Source organism: Aptenodytes patagonicus, chromosome 17, assembly GCF_965638725.1.
Source record: "Aptenodytes patagonicus chromosome 17, bAptPat1.pri.cur, whole genome shotgun sequence".
Classification (NCBI taxonomy): domain Eukaryota; kingdom Metazoa; phylum Chordata; class Aves; order Sphenisciformes; family Spheniscidae; genus Aptenodytes; species Aptenodytes patagonicus.
This window is the reverse complement of record NC_134965.1, coordinates 9,748,793-9,769,458: the sequence shown is the minus strand read 5'-3', so window position 1 is coordinate 9,769,458 and position 20,666 is coordinate 9,748,793. Positions and strand designations below refer to the sequence as shown.

The window sequence follows — 20,666 nt, the reverse complement described above, 5'->3', positions numbered from 1 at the left end:
CAGCAGCAGCCAGGTATCAAAAGACTCGGGAAATTTCTTTCCCCCCCCCCCATTAAGAAAGAAGATGCAACCCGATTGAGACACGTTAGAAAGACGCTGCCTTTAAAAAGCAGAAATCTGCAAAAGGGGTTTAATAATGCCCCGTTCTCGTACACGCTAGATTAACTTACAAACACATATGCCTGAGCGAGGTAAAAATAGGATTTCAAGTCCTGACCACAAATGAAAAATACATTGTTCCATGGACCTACGTCTGTTCATCAAAGCTGTTTGCAGCACTTAACCGGGCAGGCGAGGGACTCTTCGGATGAGCCATCTGTCAAAGTAAGAAAAGGGTCAGATCTTGGAATATGAACTTAGTACTAATTACGACTGAGGTAAAATATAGTGCAATTCTTAACTGACACCAGAAAAGAAAACAGACGTGGCAAATCCTTAAAATAAAAGCCATTATTAACCCTCAGATTTTGTTCTCCTGCAAGCTGGGACTATGAAGTTAGAGATCGCATCGAGGCACTAGAATGGCCGTCAAAAAAAAGCAACTTTTCCTCTTGGCATTGTCGAATAACCTGCTGAAAAGACAGGCAATGGCGTTTCCGTTCTGCAGTTTCCTTACCATTAAAATGGGAATCGGTAAAACTAAGCGCCCCTATTTGCGGGTACTTGGGGCTTTTGGAGGAGAATTATGGAGAGACTGTAACTTAGATAACACATGCCAACGGCACTGCACTGTAGGGAAAAAAAAATCAGTGTGAACTTGCGTGGATTTTAAAGCCAGTTTATCGTTCCAAAGAGAGACACATCATGACTTGCCTGAAATTTGCGCCGCAGCGCCTGCGTCATTATTGGTGTCAAGCCAGACCCACATTCAATGTTTTCTTTACTATGTAGTGGAGTGCCACCAGGACTTCTGGAAAGATTGGAAACAAGGCGAATTACGATCAGTTCTCTACTTTTTCTAGAAAAACAAAACAAGAAAATAGAAAGGAACTTACCTTTGTATATTGACTTTCTTCAGGTGTTTTCGAAGATCTAACTGATTTTTAGGAGGGGTACTAACAGAAAAAAATCGTTAAAATATTTTCTGCTCTGTAAATAGAGTTCATCACTGTTTGGAACAGGGAAATCTAGTATCAAAGAAAGGAAGAAAGCCTCTTACATTAAGGAATTTGTAATGTGAGCTGATGGCTTGGATTTAGGTCTCAGACTAACACTCTGTAAATCTGAGACTGTAATTAATCCCCTGCGTGTCTTCACCGGTGATTCTGCCTAAAGTGAGAAAAGAAATGTTACCACTAATAACTTTAGAAGGCCTCACTGACCTTTATTTAATCTTTATACTTTGAAAGACTTCCATGGTTTATGGCTTTTATGCTTTTTTGAATCATCGAGATTTTAATGTGCCTTGGACAAAAATAGATTTATTAAAAAAACTTCTGCAAACAAGATTTCAGCTGGGCAAAAGAAAGCCCCAAATCTATTGATAACACACAGACATAAAGCTACATGAAAGCTACATGCTTTCTCTAAAATTAGGAGAAGTGTCCTGCATGCCAGCTGAGATTGGAGTTAGACACTTAATTCCTTCACTTCTGATGCCTCCTTTCTGATTTCACGGGCAGAAATAGAAGGATGACTTACAGCTGATCACTGGGTTTTTGGAAGGGAAGAATTCGTTTCTTGAAAAAATTCTATGAGGGGCTAAGACAAGCATTGCAGGAAATACACCAGTTCCAGCGTGGAGCTTGCCCCAGTACGCCATCATCCACTTATCCATGTGTCCTCCGGTTTACCTTGTCTATTCTCAGGTTGCCGTCCGTCTTCTTCAGTTTAACGTTCAGGAGATCTTTGAGAGTGATCTGCATCGGCCCATCTTTTTTCAGTGATGGTGCCTGACAAAAAAAGCGGTTGGAAGGGAAATTAGGATCGGCAAGTGACTGAGCATTCACAAAGACACACATTCCTGATGAAACCAGGCGCAAAGAACCCAGCCACAAGTGAAGAAATAGAGGAACCTTCTCAGTCCCTACCAGAAGTGCTTTAGAGCCGTTGCCCCGTTTGAGGAGGAGAGGTGCTGGAGGCAGTTTTGGTGGCGGCAGTGGTGGTGGTGGTGGTGGCGGCGGCGGAGGAAGAGGTGGAGGGGGTGCAGATACAGGCTGCAGCTGTATTGCAGAAGGCCCAGATGCTGATGACGGCGGGCCCGTCTGCATTTGAACAGGAGCACCCAGAACTGGTTTATTACACCTTTGACAAAGGGAATTTTCTGAAGACAAAGCAGCAATTCCATTCATCTGAAAACGATATAAATAAATAATACTAAATCCACTGGCAAAAGTAGATGGAATTTCAGAGAACAGCGGTTCTGGCTTCAGTTGATCCAGAAAAACATAAAAAGCCTCTTATGAGACTCGCCAGCAAACCAGTTCCCTCTAGCTGTGAAGTAACCACAGTTTAGTAATGCTGAACGCAAAGAAGAGGTAAACAATGCCCGATAAGAAGCTCTTAAGATTTCAGTTTATCTGCACTGACCACAGCTCCTTACATGCTTACACAAGCCAACATTACCCTGCCCCACTGGGACCGAGACTGACCTGGAGGGTTCCTTGTAGTCTGGAAAATTCAGTTTCCAACTTTTCCAGCTGCTCTCTGAACGTATTTAGCTCCCTTAAGTAGATTTGTGATGGAAATATGGTGTCTTTAACCACCTTAAAACTCTAAGCGTAAAAAGAAAGCGGATAAGCATTTTCACCACCGAGTTATGTTTCCAGAGACAGGGCTATGATTACTACTGAAAGTTCTATCGCAAGGTCTTCTCGTTGTCATCAATGGAAAGGCACAACACAAAGATACAAAATTTCACCAAATATTTCCTTGGCAGGAACCCAGGGAGTGACTTTCTCCAAAAAACCCCTTCATCTACGAATTCTAAAGTATAATTCACATTTGACCTGAAAAATTCATACAATCATTTCTGCTATGAAAGAAAGACTGCACCCTGCAAATCCTCCTGATGCTGCAATAAAAACCCTACAATTTCACATGTGCATTTAATGTCCACAGTTGCCTTGACACTCTTCTCATACTTACTCCTTCAACAGTAAACACAAAACATTCTTTAGATGTTTCAATAGACATAAGTAAATTTACAGCCTAAATTTAGCTCTCAATAAAATAAAATACAGCTAAAATACAGCTCTCAAATCTGACTGTATATCCTGCATCTGAGCACCAAGAGCAATTTCACACATTGGCAAAAACAGAGAAGTAGAAAACTTACCTGTACAACCGTGTTCTGGCACCAACAATACAAAAATGACGCTGTTGTTGTAAAGGGTTTTACCACGTTTTTTACGCTGGGCAAGGCTAATGACCAGAGTGAGGACAGATGGCTTGGGACAGGTGATGTGTTCAGAGGAAGATCACCTGCTGACCTGGGACAGAACGTTTCAGAATGAGGCCATAATTATAGTTAACTTTTTTAAAGGCTGAAACAATAAATGTGACCAATCACCTGGAAATTGCAAGTACCAGCAACAGCAGGTGACAACGGAGTAAACATGAGCACAGAGACCAGGAAAGACCAAGATACGTTTCGATGGGGGGAATCGTGTTTGCAGTAGGTTTTTATCCAAACTGCTTTTCCGGCACATTAAAGTTAACGATAGATAGAGTACTAGAAGATACATAAGATGAAACAGTTCCACAGCATCCATGCCAGGATGTAGATGGGCTCCAAACGCAATTGCGTTACCTCAGTTCTGTGAGCCATGGGGAGCAAACAGTGGACCCCGCAGTTGAGTTAAAAGGAGAAGTTCCAACTGAGCCTCTTACCGTGGAGAAGGACAACCCGAGCCCTGGGGGTTACCAGCATCTCCTTTTTTTCCCAGTAGAATTTTTGCTCTGGCTCTCTGTTTTCGTCGGCGTTTCTTATACTTTGCCATTACTTTTAAAAAAACACACATTTAAAATTAATGTATAGAAGTATACCCGCTTCCATGTGGGGACAGAGCTATCACCAAATAGGTAGAGAAGAACACGGATGGCATCTCAGAAATCCAGTCAGAAGTTATTCACAGTTGCCTTGCTGGAAGCGTCACATACAACGGATAAAAAATACATCCTTCTCTTAAGTACCTTCGATCCACTGAGATGCATTTGTGCACAAGGGGTGAACAACGTACAATGTACCATTTTATACGGGCTTTTGTTGACAGTTTTTCTTTATCCTGAGGTGACAAACATTGCATTTTGGGAAAATTGCGTTGGGGGAGAACGTAGGCAAAGGCGCGAAGAAACCGCAGAAAAGGGGCCCCGGGCTTCCCTGACCGTGGGCGCTCGCTCGAGCGTTACCCGAACAACCGCCCCTCACCCCCGCGGCGCCACCCCCACCGCGCCCGGGCAGCCTCCCCGCTCCTGCGTGGGGCCAGCCCCGCTCATCTGGGGAGCCCACGCCGAGGAGCGGCCGGTTCCTCACACACAGCTGCCCCACCCGAGACGGCGGGGGGGGAGAGGGGGTGTGGGTGGGTGGGTGTCGCGGGTGACCGAGGACGCGGGGCGGCCTTGCTCCCCCCCGCCCCTCAGCGCCCCCTCAGCCGCCACTCACCTCCCCGCCCGGCGCCGCCGATTCAAACCGCTCCCCGCGCCGCGCGCAGCCAATGGGAGCGCCGCTCTCTGCCGTCCTGTCCCCACCCTCCCCCCGCGGCCCGTGCTAGCCGCCCGCTGATTGGCCGCTGGACGGACGCGGGCCCGAGCTCGACGGGAACGGCGAAGGGCCAATCGCGGGCCCGGCGCTGCTCCGCCCCGTCCTGAGGGGCGCACTGAGGAGATCCGCCCCGCCATTGGATAAAGGTTTTTCAGCCCCGCCAATCAGCTGCGGGACACCGCTCGGCTGGGAAAGGCCCCTCGAGCTGAAAGGTGGGGGGGCACCGGCCCGCCGGAGGGAAGCGGAGGAGGTGAGCGGCGCTCCCCGCCCCGCCGGAGACGGACCGCAGCTAATCGACCGCTCCCCTTCCCGCCAATTGCAGCGCTGCCCTCCCTACTCCAGCCAATCACCGCTAGATTCTACTCTGGACCAATAGCGGCTCGCGGCGCCCCCCCACCCAGCCAATCACTGGCTGCAGCTTTCCTACCAACCAATGGGCTCCCCTCTACCTCGGAGAGGGTTTACATTCTTCCCGACCCAATGGCGAGCGCCCTCTGTCAGGGGCGAGCCAATGGGAGACGAGCGGCGAGTGACAGCTGCCCAATGGGGGCCGCCGACTCTCCCATCCTGCGGAGCGGGGGGGGGGTGGGGGGGGTGGGTATCTCCCCGCCGCCGCCTGAGGAATGTCAACTATTCAACATGGAGACGGCGGTTACCAGGCTCGAGACCATGGTGAGTCCGGGCGGCCGGGCTGAGGGGCGGCCGGGCCGGGAGGCGGCGGGGCGGCGGCGGGAGCGCCTCGGAGGGCATGGGGCTGCCGCCCGAGGGAGGGAAAGGAGGGCGCGGGCGCGGCTGGGGGCGCGAGGGGAGAGCGGCCGCTCTCCCCTCGCGCCCCCAGCCGCGCCCGCGCCCCATCCGGGCCTTGAGCAGAGCCCGCGCGGCCCTCGACGGGGCGACCGCCGCCCGCCGTTCGGGTCAGGCGAGTTCGGCCGGGCCGGTCCATTCTGCTCCCCCCCGTCCCCCCCCCGTCCCCCCGCCACCTCCCCGAGGGGGGCGGGGCTTGATGGTGCCGCTCCATTCACCCCCTCAGCGCGGGGGCAGGGCCCGGCCATTTCCCTCTCACCTGGAGGGGAGGGCGGATTCCGCCCGGTCCCGGGCGCGTTTATTGCTCTCCGTGACGGGGGAAACGGGGCCGCTGAGGGGTGCGGCCGGTCTGGTCCGGTCCGTTTCATTTCCCCGTCGGGGGGGTGGGGGGTAGAGGGGGGGGGGGGGCGCGGCGTGGCGTAGAGCGGAGCGCTCTCGGACTAGTCCATTTTCTCTCAGCGGGGGGTGAGGGTGGAGCTCTCACCTGGGCTGGCCCATTTTCCCTGCGGGGGTGACCGGGGAGGAGAGGCCGGCTGGGCTGTTTCATTCGCGCCGGCGGCGGGGGGGAGCGGGGCGGCGCGGCGGGATGGCTTCCCGCCGGGATGGCTTCCCGCCGGGGGTTGCGGCGGCGCCGCGCCTCGGACTCCGCTTCTCCTCCTCCCGGGCGGAGGGGGCAGGTAGAGCGGGGCAGGTCCGCGGGGCTGGCAGTGGGAGAGGCAGCCGGGGAGCCTCCCCCATCGCCTCGCCGCGGGTGGGCGCTGCGGGGCCGGGCCGCTCGCCCTGAGGAGAGGGGCGTGGGGAGCCGGGGCGGCGGCGCGACCCTCGGCCGGGCCGCCCGCCCGCCCGCCGGCGCTTGAGGGGGAGCGCAGCGGCCCTTTCAGCCCTTATTTCTTCGCGCGGTCTGGGATGCAGCCGGCCCTGAGGAGAGGGTGGCTTTTCCTTCAGCCATGCTAGTCCGCGTAGTTCTTGACAGCGTTTAACTTCGTCTCAGCGCTCTTTGAGCCAGCCCCTGAAGGCAAGACTGAGCTACCTTATGAAATAGTCGCCTTTCTGCCTGCCCCGCTCATGGAAAAGCGAAAATAAGAAAGCAAAACAAAACAAAAAGCTGTGCTGGGCTTTCACATATTGAGAGGCGCTGGAAAACTGACTCTTTAAACAGCCAAGTTCCTTGTGGCATCCTTCAAATCTTGATCTCTATTTTTACTTCTATATAATGTAATCTTGTTCACACTTTTTTTTTAGTGTGTCGTGGTTTAACCTCAGTCGGCAACTTGCTCACTTCCCCCACCCGGTGGGATGGGGGAGAGAATCGGAAGAGTAAAAGTGAGAAAACTCGTGGGTTGAGATAAAAACAGTTTAATAATTGAAATAAAATAAAATACTACTGCTACTAATAATAATATACAAAGCAAGTGATGCACGATGCAATTGCTCACCACCCACCGACCGATGCCCAGCCAGTCCCCGAGCAGCGGCCCCCCCGGCCAGCTTCCCCCAGTTTCTGTACTGAGCATGACGTCCCATGGTATGGAATGTCCCTTTGGCCAGTTTGGCTGTGCCCCCTCCCAGCTTCTTGTGCACCTCCAGCCTGCTCAGTCGGTGGAGCATGGGAAGCTGAAAAGTCCTTGACTAGTGTAAGCACTGCTCAGCAACAACTAAAACATCGGGGTGTTATCAACATTGTTCTCATCCTAAATCCAAAACACAGCACTGTACCAGCTACTAGGAAGGAAATTAACTCTATCCCAGACGAAACCAGGACAAGTGAAAATGCTTTGGAAATATTTTATGCATCCAAATGCTTAACAGATAATATAATTTCTATCCCGAAATCCTTATATAAATTAAAATGCTCGTACTGACATTGTTCTCCAAAATACGACGCTCCTTTGGGTTTTCCTTGGAAACTTCCAGAAGTTTTTTGTCATTTTAATTGTCGTAGCAGCAGTGTTAGGAAACTTAATTGATAAACTACAGGTGTCATGGAGAAAAAAGTACATTATTCAATCCAGAGACAAATAATACAATAGATTTGTCTTTGGTTTTTTCCTCCTCCGGCAATCTTGGTTTCAAATTCTAATTAAGAAATAAGTAAAAATGAGTTTAATAGTCTCCTAGTTCTTATCTGTACACGGTAACATCACCAAAGTGGAATATTCAAGAGAAATTAAGAATAAGAGGAACACTGGGAGAACATGGTGGGGAATATTGTATATCCACATTATCCCTTACCCTAATGAGTGCTAGACTGTCACTTTAATACACAAAATTGGTGGCCTGCTTAATGCCCCATGTTTAAACTTCTGTAGTTTACTTTTACTTACTTTATTGCTCCTTCAGTCACTTTTCTCCAGCACCAGCATAATGCGTCCCTCAAAGCATTAGAACAGTGGGCAAGTAAGTGTTTGCTGTTGGAAAAGAATTTTTTTTTTGCTCTCCTTTAGCTACTGAACTGCAGTCATCATACTGAATACTTAGAGTGGTAATAATATACAGTATTTTAATTCAGTGACATACTACATTCTTGTCAGAGCTCTGAAGTTGTTCCGATTTCAAATTCAAAACTTCAGCCCTGCCCATAGCGTAAGCTTGATCTCCCCGTATGTTTTGTTAGGGTTTTTTTTATTGTAAACCCTAGTTTAGAAATAATAATTTAGAAATCTGTTTAAAGATACCTAGGTTAGATGTTGATATTTATTTATTTAATGTTATGATTTATTTATGTGTTTTATTGAAAGTCTTACTTTCAAGTGATTCTCATTTTAGGACATGTAAATAGTCGGAGAGGTATTCTGGCCCCCTTAAGGTTAACAGGGGCTTTTATGTATGGTAGTGGAAGAAGGCAGTAATGGGTCACTGTCTTAGGATCTGCTTTACAAGTAGACCAAAATGATCATTGCACAAATAATTTCAAGGTGGAGAGCTCGTTCGGGTCAATTATCTGCACAGATGGTGCATAACAACTTCCAAAGGTTTTGAGATTATAGCTTGGCCTTTCACCCCGTTCTAATTACCCCAAATCATTTGGGTAATCCATTTGAAAACCTCATTGATTTTGATTTCACCCTGTTAGTCTTACATTTTTCTGGTTGATTCTTCTGTTAATTTCTTCTAGCAGAAGATGGAAGATGGTATGCCTGGCTGCCTTCTTCCATTAAAACTGCTGGGTGGCACAAGGCGGTTGCATCTTCACCGGATTCTTTTGTTTTCCTTTTTTTCCTTTTTTTTTAAGAAAAGGGTGATTTCTTAAATACACCTCAAACAATTTCACTTATTAATTTCCTATATCCAAACCTCATTCAAAAGTGCAATATTTTTCTTTGTCATTGTTTACGTTAATCAGAATATGTACATTGGCAGCTATGTCTCACATATTGCAGCTTTGTGTGTCTTGCTTTTCCTTCTGCTCATTGTTTCTTCTTCCTGGATTTCCTGTGAAGTCAGCTCTCTCCACAGAAGTGTGATAAAATAACACTTCTTATTTCCCTAGAGGTTTAGACATGCATTTCATGGAAAGCTTCATTTTAGTCTCATGGAACCAGGGATAAACTAATTTGTAGGAGCTTAAAAAGAACAATGTGTATGAAAATACCGGGTAATCGATGGTTATTTGAGACTATTGCTCAAAGTGCAGTAACAAGAAGAGTTAAATGAACCATAACATCTACAATATAACGAGAGTCATTATGCAAAAGATTGTAAAGCTGACTTATTAACAATTCAAATAAGAATACCGGGTGCTGTAGTTTAGCACTTGGGCACCTGAGGCTGTGCTGCACAAGCATTCTTTGAAGTCAGCTGGGACTGGAGATCTTTCCAACAGCTTCAACAGACGCAGAGCCAGGCCTCTAATGAAATACAGTACATGGCAGTTGCTGGTGATAAATGTATCCTTCTGTACAACAACCATTTCATTAACCTTTAATGCTCAGGACTTCACATACTGAGCTAGCGCCTTCCAGTGTGCACTTCAGCAGTCTGCACTGAAAGAAATTTTGGGGACGACCATTTAGTAAAATTTGATAACAAATGGATAAACTGTCAGATGAGCTGAGAGCGCTTCATTCAGAGCAATTTAGCTAATTTCTGTCACCGTGCTGTTGGTGCAGTGGACCTACTTTTTTCTTTGAGTGGTGTCTGTCCAGTGCCCTTTTTATGTTGTACTACTAGTGATCATGCACAAAAAGCAGTGCAATGTTAAAAGGGCATTGGCCAGCAATACTATCTACGTTACTCCTTATTATTATTATAGCCACAAGTCAAAAGTCACTATTGTATGTCTGAGACCAGAAGTGGTTTGAAAAACAACTGTAAAACGGGATTGCCACCAATTTATATTTTTGCACTCGTCTTCTAGTTATTTGCCAAGGAGAAATGTTAACTGGTCTTTAAATACCATCAACGCTCTGTGTGTGTTTCCTTAGAAATAAACGCCCTACAAAGAGGAAAGAACACTGTATAGCATTCTTATTCCTACAGTGTGTTCTAGAGAAATGTGACAGGTGTGGTGTTGACTCAGGCTGTTGCTCTGTGTGCATTAGCAATCATCCATCACTCTCCACTCCGTCGCTCTGTTTCTTTGCATTTTGTTGTTAAGAACCCTAGCACCTTCAAACCCTAAGAGTTCTCAAACTTTTTATATGAAGTTAACTGTTTTTGTTAAAAAGAAACTCCTTTATTGAGATTTATGAAGTACACCCCCACTTTGATGGTGCTCTAACATCCATGTGGTAACCCCAGTGGTAATGTACATCCACAATGTTGGGAAATGAGTGTGTGTTTGACTGCATTTTGAAGTGATTCAATACCTGCAAATAAGAATAATAAACTCCGGTGTCCAGAAAATGTTCCCTGTACTGCAGTTTAGGAACATCTGTCTGATAGCAGTTTAGAATCTTTGCTTGCTATGAGGCAAATCTAAGAAATAAATTTGGAAATGTAGTTTCCAGTTAAGAGCACCAAAGCGTTTGAAATTGAATTTCTGACAGATCTGTTGAGCATTTTGTTGGGTGTTTTTCTCCTTTTTCTGTCGTCCCCCCTGCCCGCCGTCAGTGGAATGGCAGGGATTATGAATAATAATAATGTCTTGAAATATGTGAGTTCTTGTGTGTCTGTATTAAGAACTTGGTGAACATTAACCTTATCCAATTCTCCGTGATCTACAGAAACCACTATCTGACTCGACCTATTTTTCCCGATACATATTTTGAGTGTATTGATTACTTGTATGGAATTCTTGCTGCTAACGAATGCTCTGACTTTATTGCACTACTGTACTTTACAGCTAGCAGTGCAATAGTATTGTCAAAGCATCTGAAAGCAGAGTGCGCAGCAATGGCTTCAGTCTGGCCTCACGGTTTCTAACACTTCCTTCTAAGCCTGTGAGTAAATTACAAGTTTACATTTCACAAACTGCATTTTCGGTGTGATTGTTGTACAACACTCATCATAGGAATGGTCCTAACCTATAACATTAAGGTGAGATTTTTGCAGGTGTGTGTTTCTTGGAATACAGCAAGAAATAAATATTTATAAAACAAAGGAAAAAGGGATCATAATGGAGGAATATATGGCAGTGCTTATAAACACGCTTTGAAATTGCTGATAATAAATTTTGTTTCTTTCAGAGTTAGCATACTTTAAGGAGAAAGCAGTGATACTGAACCCTGTTAATATTCTCATTAAGCACAAATCTTAAAATTATAGCCACGTGATGGATAAGCATTCAGCTTCGCATTCAATTTTTAATGTCTTGAATCATAGTAGTAGCATGGTATTAGTGGCTTACTGTCATTCTGTAAATCTCAAATTATCAGTATTGAATATTTCAGGAGCAGAGCTTCATGGATATTTTTGAAATCCACCTATATTCATTGTCTGCTTTCTCAAAAATTAATAATCAAATGGAGGAGTTGGAGAAAAGCAAAAAAAGGATCTTTTTGGGGTACCTGCCTCTAGAAATGAAAACCTAAACACGTTTGCTTGTGGAGGAGAAGAGAAATGATTGAGCAGTTAGGAAAAATCCCTCATGAACTCTTTAAAAATACACAGTGTAATGAAACGTATTTTATTTTTGCATTTTATCATGACTGGTTTCTGGGGTAGATGTGGGGAGGAGTTTTGTTGGGTGGATGGTAAGTGATGGGAGTAACGGGTGTAAGCGTTCCCTTTGATTTAGAGATGCTCAAAGTCTTTACTAGATTTATTTTCCTTTTCTTAAGCTACTATTTGAAAATTTGCTGAAGGTGTTTGTATATATATGAAAGATCACACATTTTCATAATAATTCATCATACATTTCATAATAATAATACATTCCTTTAGGCTATCTGAAGTTCCAGAGCCTCAAAGGCATTAATGGCAGTTCCTGAAGGTGGATCCCAAGGCTGACGTTTAAAATACAAATGTCCTTTGGGTATCCAGGCCTGACTACAGGCTACATCCAAAGACTGCTGAAGTTTGTCACTTTAGTTACCATTACAGCACTGCCAGTTAGTACTTTGGGATACAGTTAACAAATATAGCCTTATTTTGATCCTTTAAAAAGTTGTAACGATTACTTCAGAGTTAATCTCAATATAAATAGTGAAAACCACACTGAGTTAAGTAAGTTACAAGCATTTTTAACTTGCTTTCATCACAGTCTCTTTTGTGACTGTAAAATCCCCAAATCGTTACGTTAAGAAATTCATATCTTTTTTGTGAACTGGGAAAACTGCCTTTCTTTAAAGCAGCAGTCCTTAATGGATATTAAAATTGCAGACTAAATTAAGTAATAATGCTATCAGCAGACTGTTTTAAAAGGCAATTAGATAATTCTCTGGTGGCTTATTTATCCCAAGGAAAGAAATGTGATGTCATCAATTTTATTATCTATTTATTTGTCAGTCTGGTTTATTGGGGAATAATAACATGTATTACGGGTATTATAACCATCTGAGAGAATGCATTCCTAATGTAATTAATAATAAAATCTCTGTTGATGTGCTTGGATCCTGAACACTTATTAATAATCTCTGCTGCGTAAATAACTGGGTATTGCAGTTTTGCTAACAGAACTTCTAATGTTTGAAAAGAAGAGCAACTAGCCAAGAAAAAGCTTTAAAAATTGGTGGAAAATATGTTAATATCTCAGGAGAAAAAATCAAACATCTCCTGCACCAAGTGAATATCAGTTTAAAAAAGATGCATGTTCTTTTCTATTGCTATAACTTACCTCTTTGGGTACTACTTAAAAACTTCATCTTGAGAGGTTTGGCATTGCAAGGGAGATGGAAGATAATATAGGAAGAGATGGAAATGTTTTCATGCATTTTGGGGGTCCTGCATGAAAAATGGCAAGATGTAAAGAGAACAATCGGGTAATTTGGGTTAGACAAATGGAAAGAGGATAAAATTAATAGAAGAGTGTGTGTATGTACACACGCTTAATTCTTACATGTGAGAGGAAAATGGTTATGCTATATCTGCAAGTTTATTGCTTTATATTTTTCAGGCTAGAAGTGTGTCAGCATAATTGGCAAACATTAGCTAATGGAACAGATCGGAGGAATAGAAACTTAATTTTATAGTACATGAACCTTTAAAATGGAGGCATCTGGCTTCTGCTTTCCTGAAATACAGGAAAGGCGAACGGTTGGGTTTTGTCTGCATTTTTTGTTTTTTAATACATTGTGGCTGATCTTAAATATTTTAGTTCCAGAAGGCAGAATCTGATCTGGATTATATTCAACACAGACTGGAGTTTGAAATAATGAAAAGTCTTCCTGATAATCCAGCAGCAGAGGTAGTATTTTCAGATGAAATTAATAGATTTTATTGCATTTTGCATAAAGTTGGTAATAAATGGGTAATTTTCTTTAATCCTAAAATATACATGGCTGTTATTTTATCTAGTTGTTAGTTGGTTGATCATTATTAAAATATTTCTTGCATCATACATCAAGATAACTGGCCTAATATGAATTCAGTGCAGAAAACTTCCTTGATGTCTTGGTATAGTGAAATTCTCTCATGTTTTGCTTTGAGAAATGAGTAGTCGTGTTAACACCTAAATTTAAGAGAGAGATTCCAATCTGAGCTAAAACACACCCTTGCTCCGAGATCAAAGATAAACTTGCTAATAAGCAATGACTAAATTCAGATTTGGGGAGGAAAGAGGAAAACAAAAAATGGCAGCATGTAAAGGGTTCTATAAATAGGTCCTTGTCTCTGTGTATATTGTGACATACAGTGGAAAAATAATCTTTTTAGTTAGAAGTCCCTAATTTATTCCAATGCAGAAAAGCCATTAAAATTCACCAACACAAGAAATTCATCCTCCTGTATTTGTTGTGGAACCACGGAGTTGTGCTGTTTTATTAGCACTATCATTTTTGCTTATGAAAAATTAAACGTATAGATGAAACAGATGCTCACAGCTACGCTTTTCATTGTAAAGGGTCGTTTCATGTTATATTTTAGTGGCTCTAATGCCGACACTTTTAATTGGTATGTGGCCACATTAATTTTCTCTTCTTAAATAGTTTAAATGTACTTTTAATTTCTACATAGGAAAATCCATTTGCTCTCTTGGAAGAACTCTCAGTGCTGAAATCTCGTTATAAAACATTATGTATGCAGCTGGAAAAAATTTTCGTAGAGCAGAGAGAATCCATGAAGGGCATCCGTGCTGCTCTAGAGAACACAATGAAGATGGTTCAGGCATTACAGCAACATGCTGATCTTGAGGTAGTATTTTCATTTCAATCACTTGGGTCACACGCCTGTAAATGAACACGTATTTGTGTAACCTTGATGTAGATGTGAGTAGCTCCACTGGAAACTCTTACAAGTGCAGACTCTTAGGAGACTCTTAGAAGATAAGATGACCGTTTACCTGAAGAACTGTTTGCAAGACTAGAGCTCTTTTTGTAAATCACAAGCCTGATTCATCACTCAACAGTTAAGCTAGTGGTATTCAGTTTTGGAGTTGAAGTAATACCATAATAGTGTGGATAGTGTGACATACATTTGAATAGTTTCATAGAAATTGATGCCTCTGTGTGCAGCTGTGTCACAGTTCTATATTGACTTTTTTTAAAAGTAGCTACCTTAAAGGAATTAGAAAGTGAAACCAAACTTAAAAGGCAAAAAAGCTTTTAAATGGCAAATGTATTTTCACCGTCCAAAGTAAGTTAAAACCAACGCATTGTTACCTATGTGCTGGAATTGCTGATAGTGCAAAGAAGTTTTTCTCAGTATGATAATGCCTATCGAAAAAACCCAACAACACATTTTTTTAAGTGGTCTTCAGACACTGCTTCATTACAGTTTTGAAGAAGTTGTGAAAGCATTAATTCTGTCCCTTTACAAATACAGTGATTTAGATCGAAAAACCTAATTGATAGTCTAGTGGCAAAGACAGAACTGGTGTGACTAAAACATATTCCCACATCTCAGCTCTCACTTTAGTGTTCTAATGACGGTGCTCCGAGATTGTGTTTAATCTCTCAACAGCTCTAGACAAGTTACTGGCAAGTCTTTATAGATAAAATGTACTGTATAATGATTTAAAAGACAGTAGTTATATGTCACAGAAAGGAAAAAATATTTTCTCTCCCTGTGTTCCAAGGATATGCTGCCAAGAATAATTTCATATTTGGATTTTGTTAAAGCGGAAGACTCTTGTCTCTTGAGTTACATTTAGACTTTTTAGATAAAGATTTTCTTGTACTTTGTATATTTCCTAAACCAAAGATAGATTAAACTGTTATGGAGAAACGTAAGTCTTTAAGTGGAGTACTTCTTTTATTGAATAATTTATCTTCTTTCCATTGAATCATTTATAGTATTGATGTTGAAGGAATATTATGGTTGGATTTTTCTGAAATACTTAGCTTGTAAATTTGCCTTCATTTGAAGGAAAGTAGGAGTCTACTATTAGTTTCCATGAGAAAAGGGCTAAACAAACATTGAGTTCTTCTGTAAATACCATCACCCTAGGAACTGAAAGCATCAGAGTTCTCTGTTTGCATTTTTTCTAGCGCTTACCTCTGTCAGAAGAACAGACTGCAGCACAACAGTTAACCTGCCAAACTGTTAAAGAAATGGAATTGCTAGTGGAACAGGTAATTAGGCCACAGAGTGTCAGTATTCCAGAAACCATTAATCCTGAGTAGCTCAGCTGAAGTCAGAAGGGCTGTTTTTGTGACTTAGTACCTCTCAAATGAATGGAATTTTTCAGAAATGGGACTAAAGTTTCTAACAAACCTTTTCATTTTTATTGTCTGCTGATTAAGCTTATGATTTGTTCCAATTCAATTGTCCACGAAGGAAAAATTTGCTTTGACGGAAGACTTTGTTCCCCTTATTTTTTAATTGGGATATGTTTATGTTTATTTTCAGAGATGCGGTTGGTTGCTCTTGTTGATCCTGTTCTGTTAACACATTACATAAGAAGCCTTTGGGTGGGAGTGAAGAATGTAATTGATTCAAACCACTGTGTATCAAAATGGAGAGAAATTTAATTTCCTGTAAAATATTAAATACATTTTGAAATATGACTAACAATAAGTATATTCTAACTGTAATGCAGTAGAACATAGATGTAAACTAATACTTGTTTAAAAAGTCAGATATTCTCCCATAGCTACTCAAAGCACAAACTTTTACAATAATAGTCTGCAAAGATTTGGTCTGGGTCTCATATTAAAAGCAAAATATTAAAGAAGGATAATAGAGTGTGTAATTATCTTATTGACCTTATCTTTTTCTACATGTCTTCTCACTGCCCACTACTCTTCTGTCAAAGGATGCCTCGCTTTCTGTCCCTTTATTGCCACGGTTGGTTTGCATGAAAGCCGTCCAGTGTCTTGCAGCTTCATTCACTCTTTGTTTGCAAATATCTTCTCCTGCCTTGATAAATGCTCTCGATTTCTGTCTTTCCACTATTTAATTCTGAAGCACTTAAGATACAACTGGCATAAACCAGGCCCAATGCAAAATGCAGCTAGATCCTACAGCTACTGAGGCCAGTTTAATTGGTATCAGTCCCTAAGTTGTCACTGAGTTTTGAAGATGTTCTCTGAAAGGCGGAAAGAATGGAAAGATGTCACAAAGGCCCTGGGATTTTTTTGTCAGTGCTGTATTTCCGGCTGAGGAGAGTTAGATGTAGCTACCTTCAGCTGGTCAGAACTGTCAGCCTCTGAAGGTTGCTTGAGAATAGGAAAACCATCTTTTTCCTTTGCTGCATGTGCAGTGCTTTCAGCTCGATCCATGCCGGAATGCAAAGGAGAAAGCTGAAGAGGCTCATCAGACTTGTATATAAACCTTTCTGTATCCGTTTTAAATTTATTTTTATTAGAAACCAGGGTTTGTTTAATGCCTAAGATTTTGCTGTTGACTTCAGTGGCTGCAGGATCCAATGGTAAAATGTAATTCCTCATGCAGAAATGAAATTGTAAAAAATAATTTCTAAACAAAATTCCAACAAATCCTGACATTCTGCCTTGTTTATTTTTAGCCATTTTGTTCAGGATCTACAGTCCCTGGCTCAGCTGAAGGTAAGTGCTGAAAGAATAATCCTCCTGCTGTTTTCTTTTTTTTTTTCCCCCCCTTGACTGATCTCCCCCACACACCCAGCCCCAGTAAGCAAGCTGTGTGAATAGTATCAATCTCTCAAGACTTCCATCTCTGATATTGAACTCTAATAGTTCTGTACTATTTAAACGTATCAAGTTACCATCTAGAATTCAGGGAGTAATGAATTGAACTGTTTTACTTTCTGAAAAAGGCAGATATTGTAAATAACCAGTTGACAAATAAGGGCTGTTTCACCCCTAGTACAACAGGGGCAGATCTCACAGTAAGTAGGAATAGGCTGAGACCTAGGTATGGTTTCTGAGCTCTTTTATTTAAAAACCATAGAGCCTATGATGCACACTAAATTCACTATTTTCACTCTCAAGCACTAGTAACTACCGCTTTTATGTGAAGTGAAGAATTTAGATTTTAATATAAGCAAGTGAACCCTTAGTATAGTCCACATATAGTTCCCATGTCTCTGGGAGTTCTTCTTGCTTTTGATGGTATTGAAGCAGATAGTGTTGTGTTTATGGTCTGGAAGAAATGATGTACTAGTCTTCCCATAGAAATAGCTCGTGTTTAATCCATTTAGCCCTGCTTATAGACAGGAGTTTTCCTAGTTAACAACAAAAAAAGAAAAAAAAAAAACCAACCTAGTCACTGACTGACCAAATTTATTAATCCCCATCAGATCTCAAATGAAATGATTCTTCACTGGGTCTGCAGATACAATGATAGTTTAGAGGGAGTATCTTCCATCTCTCCTTCCTCCTGCTGGAAGATCTTCCTTTAGACCCATTTAGGGGGTTTCTTAGAAAGCAATGAAAGTACTTTCTATCTTCGGCCTAATTTCTGAAGAAACAAATATATTCTATTTCCAATTTTTTAGAATCGCAATTCAAACCATTGACTGAGGAAATACTTAGGACTGTACCAAGGAGTATCAGAAGTACTGTTTAAACTGTACAGAGAGTTATTTAACCACTTCATTGCAAATAAGAACAGTAAAGCCATTCATTAGTAAGAATTTTATAAGCTGTAAAGAAATTCAGCCGTTTCAAATTTAACAGACAGCTAGTGTCCTGGTTTCGTCTGGGATAGAGTTAATTTTCTTCCTAGTAGCTGGTACAGTGCTGTGTTTTGGATTTAGGATGAGAACAATGTTGATAACACCCCGATGTTTTAGTTGTTGCTGAGTGGTGCTTACACTAGTCAAGGACATTTCAGCTTCCCATGCTCTACCGACTGAGAAGGCTGGAGGTGCACAAGAAGCTGGGAGGGGGCACAGCCAAACTGGCCAAAGGGACATTCCATACCATGGGACGTCATGCTCAGTACATAAACTGGGGAAAGCTGGCCGGGGGGGCCGCTGCTCGGGGACTGGCTGGGCATCGGTCGGCGGGTGGTGAGCAATTGCACTGTGCATCACTTGCTTTGTATATTCTATTATTATTATTAATTTCAACTATTAAACTGTTTTTATCTCAACCCACGAGTTTTCTCACTTTTACTCTTCCGATTCTCTCCCCCATCCCACTGGGCGGGGGGAGTGAGCAAGCGGCTGTGTGGGGCTCAGTTGCTGGTTGAGGTTAAACCACGACAGCTAGTTAACCATTCGCTGCTATATTACAACTTCATAATTTGATTTTACTCCCCTACACTCTTCTCGGTTAGGCACATACCCCAAAGCGTTAGGCCATCATACAAAACCCTCTAAATTAATTTGTATAAAAATGGCTTGTATGATTTGATAGTTTTCAAAACTGAATGTCAGGTTCTTCAGAAACGGATTTGTTCACTTTGGTTTCACTGTACAGATGTTCAAAAGTGGGTCTGTTCAGGAAAGTTTTGCTGACACAGTCATACCACCAAACCCTTTTAGCTTTTGCAGTCTGTATCCAGACCAGAAAAGCAAAGCCCTGATGCTAAACCGTGACCCCTGAACCCTGCCCTCCCCACACCAACCCCTCCGGCCTCTCCGAGCCCTGACCCCTGTCTGGGATGTGTGCTGCACATTTCTTGCAGGCTGATATTAAAAATGCGGAAGTTTTTGACTCAGGAATTGTCTCTTTAAGCCTAAGGTTGGATTAGCAAATGACTGTTCTCAATTTGAAATAGCACAGAAAAGTTGGTGGCAACTTGAACAAGAATGAGAAATACAGAGCGCTCGCAAAAATCATTCCTTAAACTGTATGCGCATTTTAGCCTTTTTCTGCCAGACCTGATGTTTGATACCCTGTTTTGCTAAATAGTTTGCTTTTGTCTTACAGAGCAGCATTGAGTGTTTTCGCAGATGAACAAGATGAATATGAAAGCCACTGACTCAAGAATACGAATCTTGAAAGAACTTGCTATTGCGGAACTTGACAAACAAGGAAATGTTAAATTAGTTGTGTAAATGAAAGCTCAGTCCATTCTCATTTGACACACAAGCATCTTGGTCATAGCTCCTGGGTGATTGACAAGCATGTACTTCTCTGGTGTCTAGGAGTTGTAAGTACACTGTTGGAAAGCTGTTAATGTTAACTATACAAATTCTAGTGATAGTACTTAAAATTGGAGACTTAAAAAAACATTGAGGTTGGTATTTTATCTTGGATATTTACAGGACTATAGTCAATGCATTTTTGAAGAGTCTTGTTAGCCATGTGACACTTCCATATTCTTGCTTACATTCCTGAGTGGGTTTTTAAGACAAATAACGCAAGCCACTTAATTGTACTTACATTCCTGAATAAATGATGAAAGCTAAGGAGACGAGGCCATAGATTCATTGCGCTTTTGTTTACGTGACTCCTGTCCCTGAGCCCTGCCCTAACCCCTGAACCTGGTCCCTGACCCTTTTAAATTTTCCTTTGATGTGAACTGCCTTGGTTTTTTCACAGTCTGGCAAAACTGTGGACTCGCAGAGTAGCTGAGGTTGGAAGGGACCTCTGGAGATTGTCCGGTCCAACCCCCTGCTCGGAGCAGGGCCGACTACGGCAGGTTGCTCTGGGCAGTGTCTTGAAAAATGCCAGGGATGAAGACTTACAGCCTCTCTGGGCAACCTGTTGCAGTGTTTGACCACCCTCGCCGTAAAAAAAAGGGATTTTTTTTTTTTTTCTTACGTTTAATGTGTTTATTTCAGCCTAATTTGAGAGAGTAAGATATCTGAAGTTTATTAAGTTCCTACAGTTTTCGTGAAAAATGATGGCTGTCAATGGAGAGAAATTCCAACTAGTGCCCTTAGGAAGGGAAAGGCTGATTTCTGCACTCATCAACGAACTGGTTGGTCTATTTAGAGTTTGCTGGGAGGAGGAACAGGTTGTATATTGAAGAAGAAAGGGGAGGAAAGGACAGGGATAACTTGATTTTATGATGTCTGCTGCCGAGTGTGCCCTTTTACCTAACAAGGTTGCCATCACTTCACAAACTGATTTAATAGTTAAGCACTCGGACTTAATCACGTTGATGCATTTTCCATACAGGACTCGATCCTTACTCTCACTACCTTCAGCAGCGTTAAAGATTTATTAGTGAAATCTGGCTAAAATAATTAAAGATACCTGTTAGTGGGAAAACAACTGCATCGAAGGTTGTGCCGAGTGTAGTTTGA

General features: G+C 42.5%; 2 protein-coding genes across 4 annotated transcripts; one reads left to right on the top strand and one right to left on the bottom strand.

The window, feature by feature from the left end:
- Window positions 1–32: 32 nt before the first annotated feature.
- Window positions 33–5,828, bottom strand: PRR11 (proline rich 11). The gene is made up of 10 exons (XM_076354331.1): window positions 5,766–5,828; window positions 3,832–3,943; window positions 3,278–3,431; window positions 2,592–2,714; window positions 2,031–2,291; window positions 1,794–1,892; window positions 1,160–1,269; window positions 996–1,055; window positions 814–910; window positions 33–316 (listed from the first exon to the last, which is right to left on the bottom strand). Exons 2-10 carry the CDS (start codon window positions 3,939–3,941, stop codon window positions 248–250), a joined length of 1,083 nt encoding a protein of 360 aa, XP_076210446.1. The 5' UTR covers window positions 3,942–3,943; window positions 5,766–5,828; the 3' UTR covers window positions 33–247.
- On the top strand, window positions 5,305–19,465 carry SKA2 (spindle and kinetochore associated complex subunit 2). 3 transcript variants are annotated; one of them, XM_076354332.1, is made up of 7 exons: window positions 5,305–5,374; window positions 13,203–13,292; window positions 14,060–14,236; window positions 15,532–15,615; window positions 16,299–16,330; window positions 17,010–17,049; window positions 19,342–19,465. In XM_076354332.1, the coding sequence occupies exons 1-7, from the start codon at window positions 5,342–5,344 to the stop codon at window positions 19,366–19,368; spliced, it is 483 nt and encodes a 160-aa protein (XP_076210447.1). In that variant the 5' UTR covers window positions 5,305–5,341; the 3' UTR covers window positions 19,369–19,465. The 3 variants fall into 3 exon arrangements, with proteins under 3 accessions (XP_076210447.1, XP_076210448.1, XP_076210449.1); XM_076354333.1 differs by lacking the exon at window positions 16,299–16,330 and having other exon boundaries at window positions 19,342–19,434; XM_076354334.1 differs by lacking the exons at window positions 15,532–15,615; window positions 16,299–16,330 and having other exon boundaries at window positions 19,342–19,434.
- Window positions 19,466–20,666: the final 1,201 nt, after the last annotated feature.